General features: G+C 36.0%; 1 protein-coding gene across 3 annotated transcripts in view; it reads right to left on the bottom strand.

Moving 5' to 3' along the window:
• GUCY1A1 (guanylate cyclase 1 soluble subunit alpha 1) overlaps positions 1-17542 on the bottom strand; it is an 83411-nt gene that overhangs the window by 28315 nt on the left and 37554 nt on the right. For all 3 annotated transcript variants that reach the window (XM_027867016.1, XM_027867014.1, XM_027867015.1), the window contains exons 2-5: positions 15638-16012; positions 10797-10858; positions 5560-5618; positions 3706-4415 (exon numbers count right to left, since the gene is read on the bottom strand). In XM_027867016.1, the coding sequence (XP_027722817.1) occupies positions 3706-4415; positions 5560-5618; positions 10797-10858; positions 15638-15892 (1086 nt within the window). In that variant the 5' untranslated portion in view covers positions 15893-16012. The remainder of the gene's footprint in view (positions 1-3705; positions 4416-5559; positions 5619-10796; positions 10859-15637; positions 16013-17542) is intronic.

The raw sequence follows: 17542 nt of genomic DNA, 5'->3' as shown, positions 1-17542 counted from the left end.
AATTAAATATACTTATAAAATAACCTTTTCTTGGTATTGGATCTTCCTCCAGTAATGTAGACCTCAACCCCTTTATAACTCAAAGTCTTACAGAGTTTCCATAATCTCAGAGAAGTTCCTTGTTCATGGTCACATCACTAGTGTCACCCGTTGGATTCACACCCACATCTTCTTGACTCCAATTCTAATACTCTATCAACTATGTTACACTGCTCCTCTCAGAAAACCAAATGGAGTTGTTTCAGTTTAGTTTCTAATGCCATCATAACACCCATCAACTAAACTGCAATCAATCTTTACTCAGTGTGATATCTGTTAATGGGTACTGCATCTATAGTCAAAGGACATGAAATCTTATCTTAGCTCTGCCATTTTCTACCTTTGTGACCTTAGGAAAGTCACATGGAGGCTTTTGGCATCAGTTTCCTCATTTAAAAAAATCAGAGCTATTTAGTATTTTTTAAAATGCTGTTAGTACACAATTATTTATGCTTCTCTACTATATTACACATTACACACATATACTATACTATATTACACATTATTTATAAGAAGACATGACCAAATACAGGACAACTTGTTGTGCTCTTCTCATATCCACCCTCAAAAAAACTCTGTTCAGGGCAGAGAAAATAAATGGGCCGAAATTTGTAAGTTAACAATAAATATTGAAAAAAAAACCAACCCTGAATTTTTTTTAAATGAGGAAACTAATATCCAAAGACTTAATATGACTTTCCCAAAGTCACAAAGGTAGGAAATGGCAGAGCCTAGACTAGAAATGACATCCCCTAGCTATAGATGTGGCACTATTACACATACAACACTGCCTAATTCAGAAGTTGTTGAGAGTAATCAGCAGTGAACCGACAACCACATTGTAGATGACATTTGGGGAGTGTCACCAGATTAGGGCAACAAACTAAGGGTGAATCAGTGATGAAGTGATGCAGATACATTTTTTTAAAATGACTTTTTGTAGGCAGATATTTTTAATGCCAGAAAAACCTGTTCTTCATGGACTACAGCTATTCATTTTGTGATAAGTTGCATGTGTTTCAATGAAGGCATTGCCAATTGACATTGACAAATATAGGGTGGGGGATGAACTTTTAACTTTAGGGTGCAAAACTGTCTTGTCTTTGGCTCTGTCACTCATCTCTAAGATGATGGGGGTTTGGACCTTTGAGGGTCCTTCTAGATCTAGAGTTAATGTGAGGACAGAAGTGCAGAAATGATCTACAGAACTAAAGAGAGACAGGAAACATTGTCTGTGGATTAATAGACTAATGGGATTAGACAGCATTAAGAACCACCACAGCGGGGCAGCTAGGTGGTACAGTGGATAGAGCTCTGGCCTTGGAGTCAGGAGGACCTGAGTTCAAAAGCGGCCTCAGACTCTTGATGCTTCCTAGCTGTGTGACCCTGGGCAAATCACTTAGTCCCTATTGCCTCACCAAAGAGCAAAACAAAAAACCGCCAGGAAGGTTCAGTCATTTTAACAACATAGAGCAGCACTAAATTCTTCTGCCTTCTAAAAAAAGTCTTTTATAAGGTTATTAAGAAAGAGCTTAGCCATGATTGTGCAAGAAACCATTAGATAGTTTTGTGTGATAAGGCACAGACATTTATTATCAGCTGAATGCAGGCCTACAGAAATACAAGCAAGCTTGGTTTCACAAGCATGCCTTCCTCAGCACACAAAATCACCCAAAGTTTCTGTTGTGAGGACACCGATCATCTTTGCTGATTTTCACACTGTGTAATAGAGACATTTTCAAAGCAAACATGTTGCCTGTCATTGTTAATGAGGGCAAAGACTACGTCTTTTTTGGCTTTGTTTTCTTCTTCTCTAGCACCTGATTCAGTGCTCTAGAGGCACAGACTAGAGGCAGGCTTGGCATAATGGATCTAGGGTGGGATATGAAGTCAACAATCTCTGGGTTCAAATTTCACCACTGATACTGACTAAGTATGTGACCATAGGTAAGACATTTCATTTCTCTGAGACTTGGCTTCCTTACTGATAAAGTGTGAATGATTAAAGCCTGTCTTACAAGGTTGTTGGGTGGCTTAAAGGGGATAATACAAGTAAAATACTTTGTGAACTTTAAAGTCTTATATAAATATCAATTATTATTAATAAGGGACTTGTACAAATGAGTGTAGATGGGAAAATCCATTTTTCTGCCTTTTGTAAAATGATTTTTCCCCAAATACTAACTTCTTAATATTTCAAATTAATTCATCTTTTTGTCAATACCTACAAAATTTGTAAAATACTTAAATAGGCATTCTATCCATTTTCCAACAGAAGCTTTTAATTGGGATTTTGGACAAGTTATAGAGATTAAAAAAAAACAATTCTTAAAAACATTTTTCACAGCTGGCAGGAGGACATAAACTCCTTGGGGACAGAGACTCATTTATTTTGGTCTTTGGATTTCCAGCACCTATACCAGTTTCTGAAACATAGTAGGAACTTAATAAATATTAATGAATTGAATTAAATCAAATTATTCCCCCACAGGTTTTGTCAAAATAACTGACCTGGTGCATGCTTTAGATTTCCTTGTTCATATTTCCTTTTCATATTTTACATGATCAACGCAGATAATATCATTATGCATACTTTATAGCCCTAGATCAGACCATGCTTCACATCCCATCCATTTACCATCCCAGCCCTTGCCACCTACTGATGCTGCAATCTGGTGCCCTTGCTGAAGTACCCTTTGGACGACTGGATAGACAGTGACCATGCCCTGCGGGACTTAAATCACTCAACTTTAAAATTCCTGCCCTCCTTGTTCTTGCTGTTGAGTGAGTAAGCACAAACTCACATAGCCCATTACAGGCAGATTGGTTGTGCAGTGAATAGAATATGGGACCTGGAGTCAGGAATACTGGAGTTCAAACCGAGCCTCAAATAGTTAAAAGTTTTGTGAGCCTGGACAAGTCACTGCACCTCTGTCTGCCTTAGTTTCCTCAACTGTAACAATAACATCTACTTTCCAGAATTTCTGTTAGGATCAAATAAGGTAAGATTTGTAAAGCATTTACTACCTTGCCTGGCATATCATAGTCACTTAAATGCTTCTTTCTTCCTCTTATATTTAGTTGGCCATAGGCCACACTTCATACCCCAGCCATCCATCCACATAGTCCATCATCCCTGACATCATATAACACACCCCTCCCCACATAAACTCCTTCTATACCTCTTTCTCTGAGTATAAAAGTCAAATCAATACTAGCACTGCTTTTTGAAAGGGCTGGTAAACTGACTGCCCTGTTGAAAAATCTGCTATTTCTGAGACTTTTCAGACCTAAACATCCTTCTTTGGCTACCACTTCCTAATACATATTATCTCACCATATTAAATGTAAGCTCCTTTGGGGCAAGGACTATCTCATTTTCGTGTATGAATTCCCAGCATTTATCTCAGTGTTTGGCAAAGAGCAAATATGAATGCATTTCCTTCCTCCCTCCCTTCCTCCCTCCTCCCTCCCTCCTCTCTTCCGCCTTTCCTCCTCCCTCCCTCCTCTCTTTCTCTCTTCCTTCCCTCCTTCCTCCCTTCTTCTTTCCTTCCCTTCCTCCTTCTTTCTTTCCTTCCTTCCTTTCCTACTTCCTTCCCTCCTTCCTTTTTCCTTCCTTCCTTCTCTACTTCCTTTCTTCCTTCCTTCACATATATACATCCTTACCCCTGAAGATTTCTTGACAGAGTTGTCCCCTCTTCTCACTCTTATGACAAATTGCATGTTCAACATGGTCATGATCCCACTAAACGAGTAGTTGATTTTTGGGGAAAGGATTTCAAAATATTCTTCAAAGTTAGGTTTCCCTTGAAAGTCCCTTCTGTTCAGCAGCCTCCGAATGCCATTGCCAAACTGTAAAATGGCCATGTCTTTGTCAAACATAAAATGAAAAGGAAAGGTCTTACAGAAAAGAGAGGTTGGAATCACCAAAGAAGACTGAGGTTTGCAAGGAGACAGGGAAGGTTTTATGCTTTTCACCTGAACAGAGTACAACAAGTAGGGCTGATTCACAAACTCATTACAGTCATTACGGAAGCAGGGAGGCACCAAGGTCACATCCACTTCGGTTTCATATAGTACATGAGCAGCAGCCTTAATGATGCCTGGAAGAATGAGGGTAGTCGTCTTCTTAGGGAAAAAATAGTAAACATTTAAGACATTGGGGTCTTTCTCCAAGCAGAGTATGGACACCTCCTCAAGTCGGCCCTTCTTTTCGGCTCCCTGGCAATGGCTGCTCTGCTTCAGAAGGGTGCTGAAACTGTTCAAGAAATCTTTGAGGGTCCCTCCAACCACACCTAGGATATGCTCATCTTCCTCATAGCATATTTTGAAGAGTTCTTCACCTAGAGATTCTTTGATAATATCCCCTGGAACACCTGGAATGGTATGGGATTTTTTTTTCAGCACCTTTATTACAGCAGTGGTAAAAGGCTCAAAACTGCATGTCATTTTCAGTTTATATGCTAAACTAATTGCATAACTAAAATCTCAGTCTTTGCTCCAACTCACAGACACTTGTTAATATTGCTTTGGGATCAATAGCAGCATAGAATGACCTAGGAAGCTACACCAAGCACAATGGCTTTGAGGTGAAGATCCCTCAACTAGGACATGTTCTGTCAAAAAGGTTACAATTCAAAAAGATTTTTCTCCTTTTTCTAATGGCCTTCACTTCTTGCTACAATATTTGGGTTGATCCTCCTGGCAACAGTCAATTCAACCCACCAATAATTTATATTCTTGAATTTTGTATATTTATAAAAGCTTATAGAAAGTTATATCATCTCATATCTCATCTCCATAGACAACCATATTTTATGACTGTTAATACATAAAGATGACTTTTAGTGTCCTAGGCAACTAAGACTACATTTCAGAGTACTTGCTGACCTGCACTGGCAAAGATAATTTCTTCATGAAAAGTTCCTTATGCCAGTGAAATCACAGGTTATATAGAATGCGTACATATGCACACATATATATATTCACACATATAGAACACACACATACTATAGAGCACATGTATGCACACACATATATATATGCACATGTATATGTATTACATGTACCTATCAATTTATATAGAGATAGATAGTTTTACATTATTTTCATTTTGCTCTAAATCTCAATTTTGCTTCTATAGCAAACTTCTTTTTTCCCCTCTTCCTAATGGCAAGAATTGTCTTTGTTCAAACCTTAATTGACTAGTAGCAAATTAAGTGCCCCTGGTCATCTTCCCAGATCAAAGTGTTCCAATGACTCTGCCAACTAGACATTATTTTTCTAGTTCCTGGCAGATAAGTAACATAAATGGGAAAATATTTTGGGTCTAACAATACATAGAGTGTGGAAACCCTTGCTTTATATAGATCTAGTCTATTTTTATTGGAATATACTAGCTCTTGATGATTACAATATTTGAACTAGATGACCTTTGGGTACTTTCTAGCACTAAGATTTGATAATTCAATAATTATACTTCCCAGTCACTTAATATCAGTTTATAGGTAATTGTATTACCTGCTGCATTTGCTTGCTCTATAATGAATTTTTCAAAATCCTCTTTTTCCAAAGATTTCCTGAAAAAAATCATAACAACATAAATTAAAAACTAGCAAATGAATGACAAAACATATCTGATAATTTTACAAAGGGATGACCAAGGAGAAGAAAAAGTGTAAAGTGTAAAGTTATTTTTTGTACAGGTTCACTTAATGATTATCCAGATTAGTGGAAAGAAATATTATAGTAGCATGGATAATCCAGAGCAACAGATAACAATAACAAGAAAGGCTTGTCTATAGCATGCTTTGTACTGTTTTAACGAAACAAATTTACTTTAAGTGCATTTTTTTCTTAAGCTAATATTAAAATCATCTTTGTACACCCTGAAAACTTAGAAGGATGGTGTTCTCAAAGAGTGGCAGATGACAAGAAAACATATATCAAGGATTTAAAAATTCAACTAAACGAAGAGATAAAATCTGATTATATGATCATTTACTTTTAGGTAGAAAGCTACTACAAATTTCATCTCGTTTAACTCCTCATTTTAGAGATAAGAAACATGAATCCCAGAGGGATTGACTGCCTCAAGGTCACACAAATAGTATGCAATAGTGCTGTCTGGGATTCATGTCCTTTGACTCTGAATTTAGAAATCTTTCTGCTGTATCATTCTGGAGATTATTTGGACTTTGCTAATTTTGCTATTTTCCTTGATAAAATCTATAATCTTACTCTTTTTTTTTATGTTTGAAAGACTCAGTGGGATGTTTTCTGATCTCTAAGGTTTCTACTAAGGTCTGAAGTTTTGAATTTTATTAAATACTAATGACTATTGATAATTGTTATTATAGAAATTAATATCACTTTAAAATTTGCACAAAGATTTTCCCAAAATAAGTCTGAAAGGTAGGTAGTATAAGTATTAGTATCATTGTCATTTTACAGATGAGGAAACTGAGGTAAAAAGCTATTTAGTGACTCAACCAAGTTCTTGTCTCACACTTTCCTACTGCTCTGTTTGCTCTTATCCTCTTGGCATTTCATGTTTGACATTCTGTGTTTCAGGGTTAGCTAATAAGTTGACTAATTTTGGCCAAATGTGGTATAATTCTAAAGAATTTTAAATTATATTCCAAATCCTCATTGCAATTGAGCAGATTGCTACAAATTTTCAAATAGGTATATTTTTAGTAACTTTAAACCAATTTCAATGACAATTAGTACGTGGGTAGAGGCTATAGACAGAAATGTCTCATGAGAAAAATTCCTTGACACATTATGTTGAGATGTCATGGGCATATACCTTTACCCATAATGACATGTATTAGGTAGTTTTATCTCTGAATTATGTCCATGTACCACAAAACCATAGGTTATGTTTCTCTATGTTAATGTGTTCTTCCATTTGCTTCCTGTGTCATTCAACAGAATCCATTTCTTTTATAGAATGAAAGTATATATGTGGGGAAAAAAAAACATGAGTCTCATTAAACTTTCAATACCCACATATTAGAGGCATAGATAATTGCAAATTTAACAGAAAACAAAATAGTCCCTCTAGTTTTTCTTCTTTCACACATGCTGTATTTGTACTATTGCTATATGCTCAGTAACACCCTCTCTTTTGAGGGGTCATTTATCTGGCAAACTCAATTCATAACACATTCGAGACAAGGAAAGTAAGCCAAACAGGTCTTTAGGCAGTGCAGACAGATATCATAAAATCCATGCAATAAGAAGAATATGAACTTTTCTCACACCCGAGATTTTCAGGCCTTACATCACACCTTACTTGTTTTTTTCTCAACCTACAACTGATTAGAAGACAGGACTAAGGCAGTTTTAACAATAACTAGACATTATTTAATTCTATTACAGGCAGCTTGGGATCCAGCTGCTCAGTAATCATGGACTATACACAAAACACTTATCTCATTTGTGGCTAGTGAGCATTGATTGCATTTATAATAAAATTTTATATTTTCAGAATCCATTTTTCTTGAATTTTCCAGTTTTCCAAATAACCTTGCATCCATAAATAGCCAAATGGAGCACATCTAAATGGTATGATGGATAAAGTTCTGGACCTACAGTCAGGGCTTACTATCTATGGAACTATGGGGAAGTTGCCTTGTCACTTTCTGCCTCAGTTTCCTGATCTGTAAAATGGGAATATAATAAGTACCTACCTCTCAGGATTATTGTGAGGATCAAATGAGATAATATTTATAAAACTAGTCAGATAATTAGCAATCATTGTCTTCTATGCCAATTACGTGCCAGGTAATGAACTAAGTCCTGTAGACACAGAGAAAGGCAAAAAACAATCTCTGCTCTCAAGGAGCTTGCTGGATCATTTTCAAGGAGTTAATAAATCTTAAACTGCTATATAAATGCTACTATTATTATACTCCAGGAATTTTCACTGGCTGCCCCTCATTCCTAAAGCTCTCTGCTCATCTCTGCCTCCTGATTTCCTGATTTCCTTCAAGTCTCAGCTAAAGTTTCACCTTCTGCAAGAGGCATTTCCTAGTCATCTTTATTCTTAGTGTATTTTCTGAGATTACCTCCAACTTAACTTGTGAATATCTTGTTTGCACATAGTTGTTTGCATGTTATCTTCTTGAAAGTAGCAAAGTTTCCTCCCATTTATCTGTATCCCTAGCACTGAGCACGATGTCTGGCATGTAATAAGTGCTCAATAAATGCTTTTTGACTTGATTTATAGTAAAGAGAAAGATCATAAGATGTAGTCATGAAAACTCAAAAATAGCACAATAACTTGGTGCTATTTAGCATTAGTAAAAATATACCTATATATATATATATATATTTATATCCTTACTAGCCTGTTAGGGTGGTGAGATATACAGCACAGTATAATAATTGATTTTCATAATGATAACTTTAAGCAATAGCAAGACTGGTATGTCCAAACAGTTTGAACTCTTCGTTTTTTTCTTTCTTTTTACTTTTACTTCCAAATTCTTTCCTTCCTTTTATCCCCTCCCTCACCCGTCGAGAAGGCAAGAAATACAATACCTATTATACATATGAAGTCAGGCAAAACATATTTCCATATTAACTTTGTTGCAAAAAAAATCAAGAAAAAAAAGCGAGACAAAAAATTTGCTTTACTCTGTAATCAGAGTCCATCAGTTCTCTATCTAGAGGAGGATGGAATTTTTCATTGTGAGTCCTTTGGGATTATCATGTATCATTGTGTTTATCAGAGTTGCTGAGTCTTTCACAGTTGATTATTGTTGCAAAATTGTTGTTAATGTCTACGTTGTTCTCTGGTTCTGCTTACTTTACTTTGTATCAGTTCGTATAAGTTTTGGGTTTTTGTAAAACCATCCCTTTTCTAGCAATCTCTTTAAAGGTACTTTAAAAGTATTTGTCTGCAAATTTTCATTGATCACATGCATGCCTCCATGTTTCTTTTCATTGTCTTTGGATGGCCCAAATTCTGATTCTCACCCATGAGTTGGTCCAATTACTGACCAGCAACTTGCCAATGGAAGAAAAGTGGTCACGGATAATTCACAAAACATACTTCACTCGTGGCTAGTGGAGAGTTAACTACATTTAGAGTAAAGCCTCCAATTTCCAAAATTGAACCCTCTTAGAGTCTTAGGTCTTCTAGATTCTAGATTCACAATTAGAAAAATGGTAATAGGGAACCTGTTTAATAACAAAGATGTTATGAACTAAAATAACAAACAAAAATTGGTCATTAATCATGTAGAAAATATTAGATGAACTAATGCCTAAAAATGACCACTTTTTTTTATATAGGTGTATGTAGCTGAGAAAACTGAAGCAACTCCATTTTGTCTGTAGTTTCTTTATTTTGTCTTTGACCCTGTTTGTACTGCAGTCTCTGCCCTTGCTTGGGACTTTTTTTTACTGCTGAAGCAGCAAGTATACAGAATAGTCTTATCTATTAGGGTAGGGTTATGAGAATCAGCTAATTCAAATAAGAGCCTTTCCAGTTACACGCTCCCAATCTTATTCTCTAAGTCCCAGTAACAAGGCTTGTTCAATCAAGAGGTGGCCCTTACCCAAATTACCTCCCACCTAATTAAAATATATAAGCTTTGTCCATTTGTTCCTTTGGGGAGTCTCCACTAGTGCAGGTAGGGCTTCCTTAGTGGTGAACTCAATATATCCTCATTGGTTCCTACGTTTTTGGTGCTGGTGCTGGTTCTGGTTCTGTTTCTAGTTTTGGTTTGCTCTAGCATTGACAATTTTACCCACAAAGGCTGAAAAACCTGGAAGACACGGCAAAATATAGAAAAGAAATAGGAACTAATTGGATGTATTGGAAAGTGATTGTCATGTAAAAACAGAAGGTATCCACTAACCCTTTTTTTTCTGTATTAAAAAAATCTGAAAGAGAAAAGAGTGATAGAGATCATTCACAGGAGTGGTAGTTACAAGTAGCAATGGGTATGAGAAGATGTAGACACTGGCAACACAGAGAAAATTAGGGATGGATAGAAAATAAATAACTACAATCTTCACAGGAAGGTGAGTCGACGGCAAAATACCTCAACGTATGGTCTAGTGGAAACTGAATTTGAATCTTGGCTGTGTCACTTATTATCCACGTAAAAAGAAGCAAGTCCCCTAATTTTGCTCAGCCTTGGTTTTCTCCTTTGAAAATGGGGATGGTAATAGTAGTATCCTACCTAACTCACCAAATTGTATTAAATCAAATGTTTTATGCTGTTCAGTTATTATGATTAGGGTATATTTATTATGCATATGGGGGGTGGGATGAGGTAGGCTAACAGCTACCTACATGATAATTATAATATGATAAATAATAGCTATATAGCTATTATTTCAATATTTCAATATTGATTTCAATAAATGATCATGCTTAATATACTCTTAAAGACAGGAGGGCAAGGATATTATCTTTTTGAAAGATTTCCATAAAATGAAGAAAAAAGGCACAACCCTTAAAATTTTAATCTTCTGCTATCCAGAATGTATGAATATCCAGAATAACTATCCTCAAGAGTGTCTGACAATCAACGTATTACCAGAATTTTTTCAGTTTATTTTACTATTCTCTCATCTTCATCCGCTTTTGTTATGCATAGAACACAATGATCTTAGTAACAGTTCTAACAATGTTATTGGAACTCTTTCCCATGTTTTACAAGTTTTGATTTCCACTAACTCAAATACTACTTATTCATTTTTGTTTCTTTACGTTAAAAATGTTTTAAACTTACCTTCTTTCTTGCATTTTATGCTTTGCCAATGTTCTCTGAAGTGCAAGATGCAGTCTTTCATACTATAAAAAAAAGTTTTAAAAATCCTTTCAAAATGTCAATTCAATGAAGATATAAATAAAAATAAATGAGCCATGCCATTCTCATAAGATGAAACACAAATGGTACTATTTTAATGACAAATGGAATCAATTTATACTACAGAAATTGGTACTCATTTTCTGTGTGTGTGTGTGTGTTTAACCTCATGAAAGACCAGCAAGACATGGATATATATTGGGTCCTACAGACTTTGTTCTTATGGATGAGTCAATTATCCTTCTCCTTCTGTCCCCACGCCCAAAGTGAAGCTGGTTCAGGTTCAAAATAAGAATCTCTGGTATAGTCATTTTAAATCTGGTCCTGAGGTCTCATTTATTGTTATTTCCCTGAGTCAGTATCTTCACTTTGATATCCTATCCATATCAACATGACCCAAACCAAACTCTTCATCTTGAATCACCCCTCAAAAAGCTATACTAAACTGGTTCTACTTACCACCTTCTACAGCTCTATAAAAATTGCCACCATTATTCCAATCTGCCATGATAGAAACATTGGGAATCATCTTTGGCTCTTCCATATTCTTTATCTTCTTGATCAACTCTGTCACCAAGTTCTGTCAAATTCTTCCTTAAAAATCAGTCTTGGATTCTCTCTCTCTCTCTCTCTCTCTCTCAAATTGCTAATATATGGAAGAGCTTTTTAACAATTACATTTATCCCAAAGTCAAATTGGAAGCCCTGGAGAAGTAGTGAGGAGTGAGAATTCTTCAAGCAGAGCTATTTGTAAAAGATATACTTAGTCAGGTATAGTTGAGAAACATGGTCCTTGAAGGCTCCTTCAATTCTTAGAATCTATGAGATACTATTGAATTTATGGTTGGCAACATTTAGCTCTTTATAATTTTGTACTGCTATATAAATATTTCACACATGTTGGGCTTTTCTCCCCCATTTGGACTGTGAGTTGCTTATGGAAATGACCAGATAATTCCTTTATATTCCTAATAATGCCTAAGAAAATGCTATCCATCTAGTAAGGGCTTAAGAATTCGATGACTGATTAAACTAATAGCAAATGGAGGGATTAAGGTAAGTGTAAATGATTTCCAACCAAATTCTTACACAGATTCTTCACAGCTAATTATGTTTCTTTTCCACTTGCACTGAGAAAAGAGAAGGTTGCTTTCTGGTTATTTATGTCTTGGAAGATTTTATTTTCCTATGTTGCCCCTTAAAGTTCCAACTGATTGAATAGATTAGTAATAATAATAATAGCAACATTTATATAAAGCACTTTATATACCTTATATTGTTTAGTCTTCACAGCAACCCTATGAGGTGAATGCAACAGTTATTACTACCTCCATTTTTACAGATGAGGACATAGGCTCCAAGGGGTTAAGTGACTTGTCTAGGATTACACAGCTAGTAAATACCTGAGGCAGGATGCAAAGTCCTATAAAGTCCTATTTTAGAACTAAGCAAGACAGAATAGAACAGTCTTTTCTGTTATAGATTAGGCAATAATGACTTTTTAGGAAGAGAAAAGAAGAGGGGAATCTGAAGAAAAAGAAACTGTCAATTTGTTCTAAAAAAATACAAGTGCCACCAAGAAACTTTGGGACACTTATACTCCCACTATGGAACAAATTCTGACTGTCTAGAAAACAAAACAAAACAAAAGCCATCTTCTCCAATGTATTTTTTTGGTCATACTTAATAAGAAATATTTCTACCAAAGTCCTACTCCCATACCTCGTCATGGCATGGAGGTGACCCTGGGACCTCCAATGACATCATAGCAGAGTATAAGCTCCCTTTGATCCTATCCAAGGGAAAAGGCATTGAGTAAGGGTCCAACCACACTGTATATTTGTTGTTTAAGGATTGATCTGCCAAGGAGATTTGAAGTGGCTAGCCAGGCATAAAACTCAAGAAGACTGTCTATTAAGGCCTAGAGGGATTATGATTTAGACACCAAGAAATAATAGATGAGTAAGTACTAAAAGATAAGGACTAAGCAACATCTGAACACTAACATCATCTCTGTCCTTACCTTGTATAATGAAGAGTTGTTCATATTCGTACAATCTCCCTGTGCTTTCTCTCATTCTCACCCTAGGAGAATTAGACGAGCTATATCTCTCCAGCATGGTGTGGCACAAAAAGCAATGAACTTGGAATTCATAGTGAACTATTTTCTAATCCTAGCTACAGGGTTTTATCAACTGTATGACTATGAGTGAGTCATTTAAATTCTCTGTACCTTAGTTCTCTTCACATCTAAGATGGAGATAATGATACTTAAATTATCTAACACACTTACAAGTTGGTTTGAGGAAAACACACTGGAAAGCTTAAAGCATGAGCCAAATGTGAGTTGTTGATATCTGAATCTTTCCTCTCCCAGCTCCAGGCACTTTCTTCTAAGAGGCAACATATAGCAGAACACAGACTTGCAAGTCAGGAAGAATTAGATTTAAGTCAAGCCTCTGATACTTATCAGCTGTGTTACCTTAGGCAAGTTAGAAAGCCATTTTCTCCTCACCTATAAATAGCGATGCTAATACTTTTACTACCTATTTCTTGGGGTTGTTGTGAGGTTCAAATGAGATAATGAAGGCAAAGCAATTTATGAACTTTAAAGTGCCATATAAATGCCAGTTGTACCACCACCACCACCATCATCATCATCATTGTCATTTCACATATTTTTCCATGCACTTCCTTGAGTTCCTATAACATTTATTGTCTGTATCACTCATTTTGGCACCAAGTCATAAGGTATATTAGTGGTATAGTGGTTAGGGAACTAGACTTGGAATCAGGAAAACTTGAATTCAAACCCTGCCTCAGAAACCTACTAGCTGTGTGACCCTTGTCAATTTCCTTAACCTCCTTCATCTTCAGTTTCCTGAACTGTAAAATGAGGATAATCATAGTACCTTCTTAACACGCATGCTGATGATCAAAGGAGGTAATATACATGAGGTACTCTCCAAACTTTAATGCACTCTATAAATGCTAGGTATTATGTTATTATGTAAATATTTCATGCACTTATTTCTCAAAGTAAGAGCTTTAGAGGCAGGGCTACATTAAATACTTTCCTTTCCGTGTATTTACCACAGTGCCTAGGCTGGTCACATCCTTGTAGGAACAAGATGTGTGATTTTGGACAGACTGGAACTGTTCTGAAATTCAGTTTCTTTTGCTGTCGAATGAAGAATTTGGATTGTATGATCTCTGAGATACCTTCCAGTGCTATTTTTCCCTTGAAGTACTATACTAATGAATCATGGACACAAATAGGATACAATCCATAACAAAAGGGAGCTATGAAGAAGAATCAGAAGGTAGCTTGAAGAAGAATCAGAATAAAGGACATTATCAAAAAAATGTGTGATTGACAAATAAGGTGGGCAGGCCACTCTGAAAGACTAAGGAATAACCAATAGGCAGCCTGTGTGCTCCTCTGGTCCCCCCCAATGGCAAAAGAAAGTGACAGAGTTTCCCACAAGTTGGGTAGATCTCCTGGGGTGAACTTGTAGGAGAACAAGGAGAAGAGCCATATAGGAAAAGGCAACTAGGTTGCATTGTGGATATTGTAGTGGACCTGGAGTCAGTAAGACTTGAGTTCTAATCTAGCCTCAGACACCAGCTTTGTGACTCTGGGCAAGTCACATAACCTCTGTTTGCCTCAGTCTCCTCAACTGCAAAATGGGGATAATAACAGCACCTACTTCCCAGGGTTGTTGTGTGGATCAAATGAGGTAATATTTGTAAAGAATTTAACACAGTACCTGGCACATCATCATCATCATTATCATCATTATTACAAGATGAGCAGATAGAGGTGAGATGAGATATGCATCATTGGAGGGGCATTCAGATTGATGAGATCACAGATCCATTTGAGTATTTGAATCTGGTCACAAAAAGTGGGTGAATAAAGGAATGATTATTAATCAATATGAATGTATGAACTTGATTTCTTATCCCATTGGTTAGAGATTGGGCTTTGTCAGCAACTTGTATAAACCTGTGAAGGGAAATGCCATGTGAATTTCCATAAAGAGAAAATGAGTGTTGGAAAAGTATTGACTCTGGAGTCAGAAGATATGGTTTCAAATTTGGGCACTTTATTTAACCTGTCAAGGTTTCAGTTTCTTAATCTTTAACATGAGAAGGTTGGCCTAAATGGTCTATGAAACCTACTGGTCCCTATGAGTTCTAGATGTATGATGCTATAATCTTTGGGGCCATCCCCATCCCATCCCCCATGCACTATATACCCTGGAGGAAGCAGAAACACTCTCTGTATTTCCATTTGGCTATTGAAATACTTAAGGATCTCAGCAGAATTTTGTATCTCCAGGCATTCCACAGAAGTGGAGATGTGACAGTTACTAAGACCTCAATATGTCACTATGCAGAGTATCTCCTATATATAATCAAGGCAGTGACAAGAGCCAGCAGCTATTATGGATTAGTGATTACTAGGGTAACTGATTCTAGCTCAGGCAGTCTCCAATCAAACCAAATCAGAGAGGGTAGAGAAGCTGTTTTTGAAACTCCTCAGCCCTCCAGGGCCCACGTTCTGCTCCTTGGAGCTGCTGGAAGAAGTAAACTTAAAAAAAAAATAAATATTTTAGTTGAAAGAGAAAAAAAATTAGGAGTTTCATTTTTTTTGAAATGACGGTTATGGATTGGTTTTAAATTAATTCCCAATCTTCCCAGTCAACTTCAACAGGCAGAAATTAAAGGGATAAATATTGTCAAAGTGTCACTATTTACCTCAGGAAAGATCAGTTTGCAAATGCTCTCTGCTAAAGTGTGCAGATACACTCGGTTTCGGCTGGTCTTTCTTTGAGGAAGATTTGCACAGACATGTTTCTCAGTAACTTCCTGGCACACGGGCAGAGCTGCCTTAGAACTATCAGTTCGCTCTGCACATTCCTCTTCATGTTCTTCTGAGACATGGCCTTGAGTCAGTAAAGAGAAAGGACACTCTCCAGTAATCTTAAGGTCTTTCAGCTTGGTGCAGAACATCCTCTGAGCAAGTTTTGAGGCTACAGAGAACCCTCCTCCTCGGCTGTGCTGTGGCCTTCTAACTCGTTAACTGGAAACTTGGAGTGACCAACAGATTGATGAATTCAGTGGCTTCGATGTCTATTTGCAAGAGAAAGTAGGAACAAAGACAAATATTTTCTTACATCTTTATAACAGGGAGGGCAAGTATGAGAGGTCATAAAGAGAAAAAAATGACATTTTCAGCTGCACAATTTTAATGTACATTTTTATGAAACAAAAGAGCTTGATTTGGTAAAGAATCAAAGAATTTTTATGAGTTTTTAAATTTAATTTTGGTGGTTGTTTTGTTGTTTGCATAATCTAATAATATTCCAGTGGAGAAAAATGTTCTGATAGTTTCATGTTTCCTTTTTCATAATTATTAAAATAGAATAAGATATTCATAATAGTAAAATTTTAGTCATACATCATTTCCCCCCATTTTAAAGAAATTTTTTTGGTCTTAGTCTTTTTAAAAGATCTTTTAAAGATATTTACCAAGAAAAAGATGTAGAGACACAGACATAGAGAGAGACTGAGAATGTTCCAGCACATAAATGAAGTCCCCTACCAATACTATATCATATCTCCATATCACATTTGTGATATCTCTCCAAAACTCAAAACTCTTATCTATGTCATCTTTCTGTGTAGGTGGTCTGTAGTATAGTTCTAAAATAATAGCACATCCATTAACTGCTCTATTGAGCCTGCTACCATGTTTCCTACCTTGGGCTCCTGTTGTTTTTTATCTGAATTGAAATTTTTACTATAAAGTGTCACACTATTTTCCATTTTACCTATGCATTTGTTCTTCACAACAATCCAGTGAAAGAGGCAACGTAGATATTGCTGTTATTCATATTTTTACAAATGAGGTTTAAAAATCAAAGTGACTTGTTCTAGATCACATAGACTAGCCAAAAGTTACTTTAGAACTAGAATCCATGTATTTTGGCTCCTAATTCATAATGCTTTCCACTATATAGGCTACTTTCTTGGAAAAAAAGAAAGTGAGATGAGGATGAAGATGTACATTCCCTTGTAGGAGAAGATAATGAAGCAAAATGGAATTATTCTTTGGTGCACAGCAATGACTTCTGTCATCACTGCTTAGGAAAAAAAGCCAAATTGCAATTTATCACAGTCAATATAACAAGCATTAATTATTTGTGCTGCTTAGACATTGCTATGTGACCAAATTAAAGAAATACCTTGCATGTGGTCTATGATCTTGTTGAAGAATGATACATGCATTGAAATAAAAATTTATTCATCTCAATTGAAAACTCCTTCCAGTTATACCTAACTTTGCACATAATATTACAGTTCAAATATGTGTTAATTTCATTACCAATATTTCAAATCAAATGATCTTAAAATTCTCTCAAAATAGATTTCTTTGGTATTTTGGCTTCCATAATTGAACACTGACGAGTTGATTCTCCTCTCAAAATCTAAATTTAATCCAAAATTGTGGATATTGCATGTGCTTCCAGAGCAATAGCAAGTATAATCATAAATGTAAACATTTGATAACAATAGGTCCAAGGGCATATGATATAAGATACAATGAGGCAGACAGGAAAAAAATAGAAGTGAGAAACACTGCATATTTAGGAAGGGAAG

Source organism: Vombatus ursinus, unplaced genomic scaffold, assembly GCF_900497805.2.
Source record: "Vombatus ursinus unplaced genomic scaffold, bare-nosed wombat genome assembly UNPS02014784.1, whole genome shotgun sequence".
NCBI classification, from domain to species: Eukaryota; Metazoa; Chordata; class Mammalia; order Diprotodontia; family Vombatidae; genus Vombatus; species Vombatus ursinus.
This window is presented reverse-complemented; position numbering and strand designations above follow the sequence as displayed.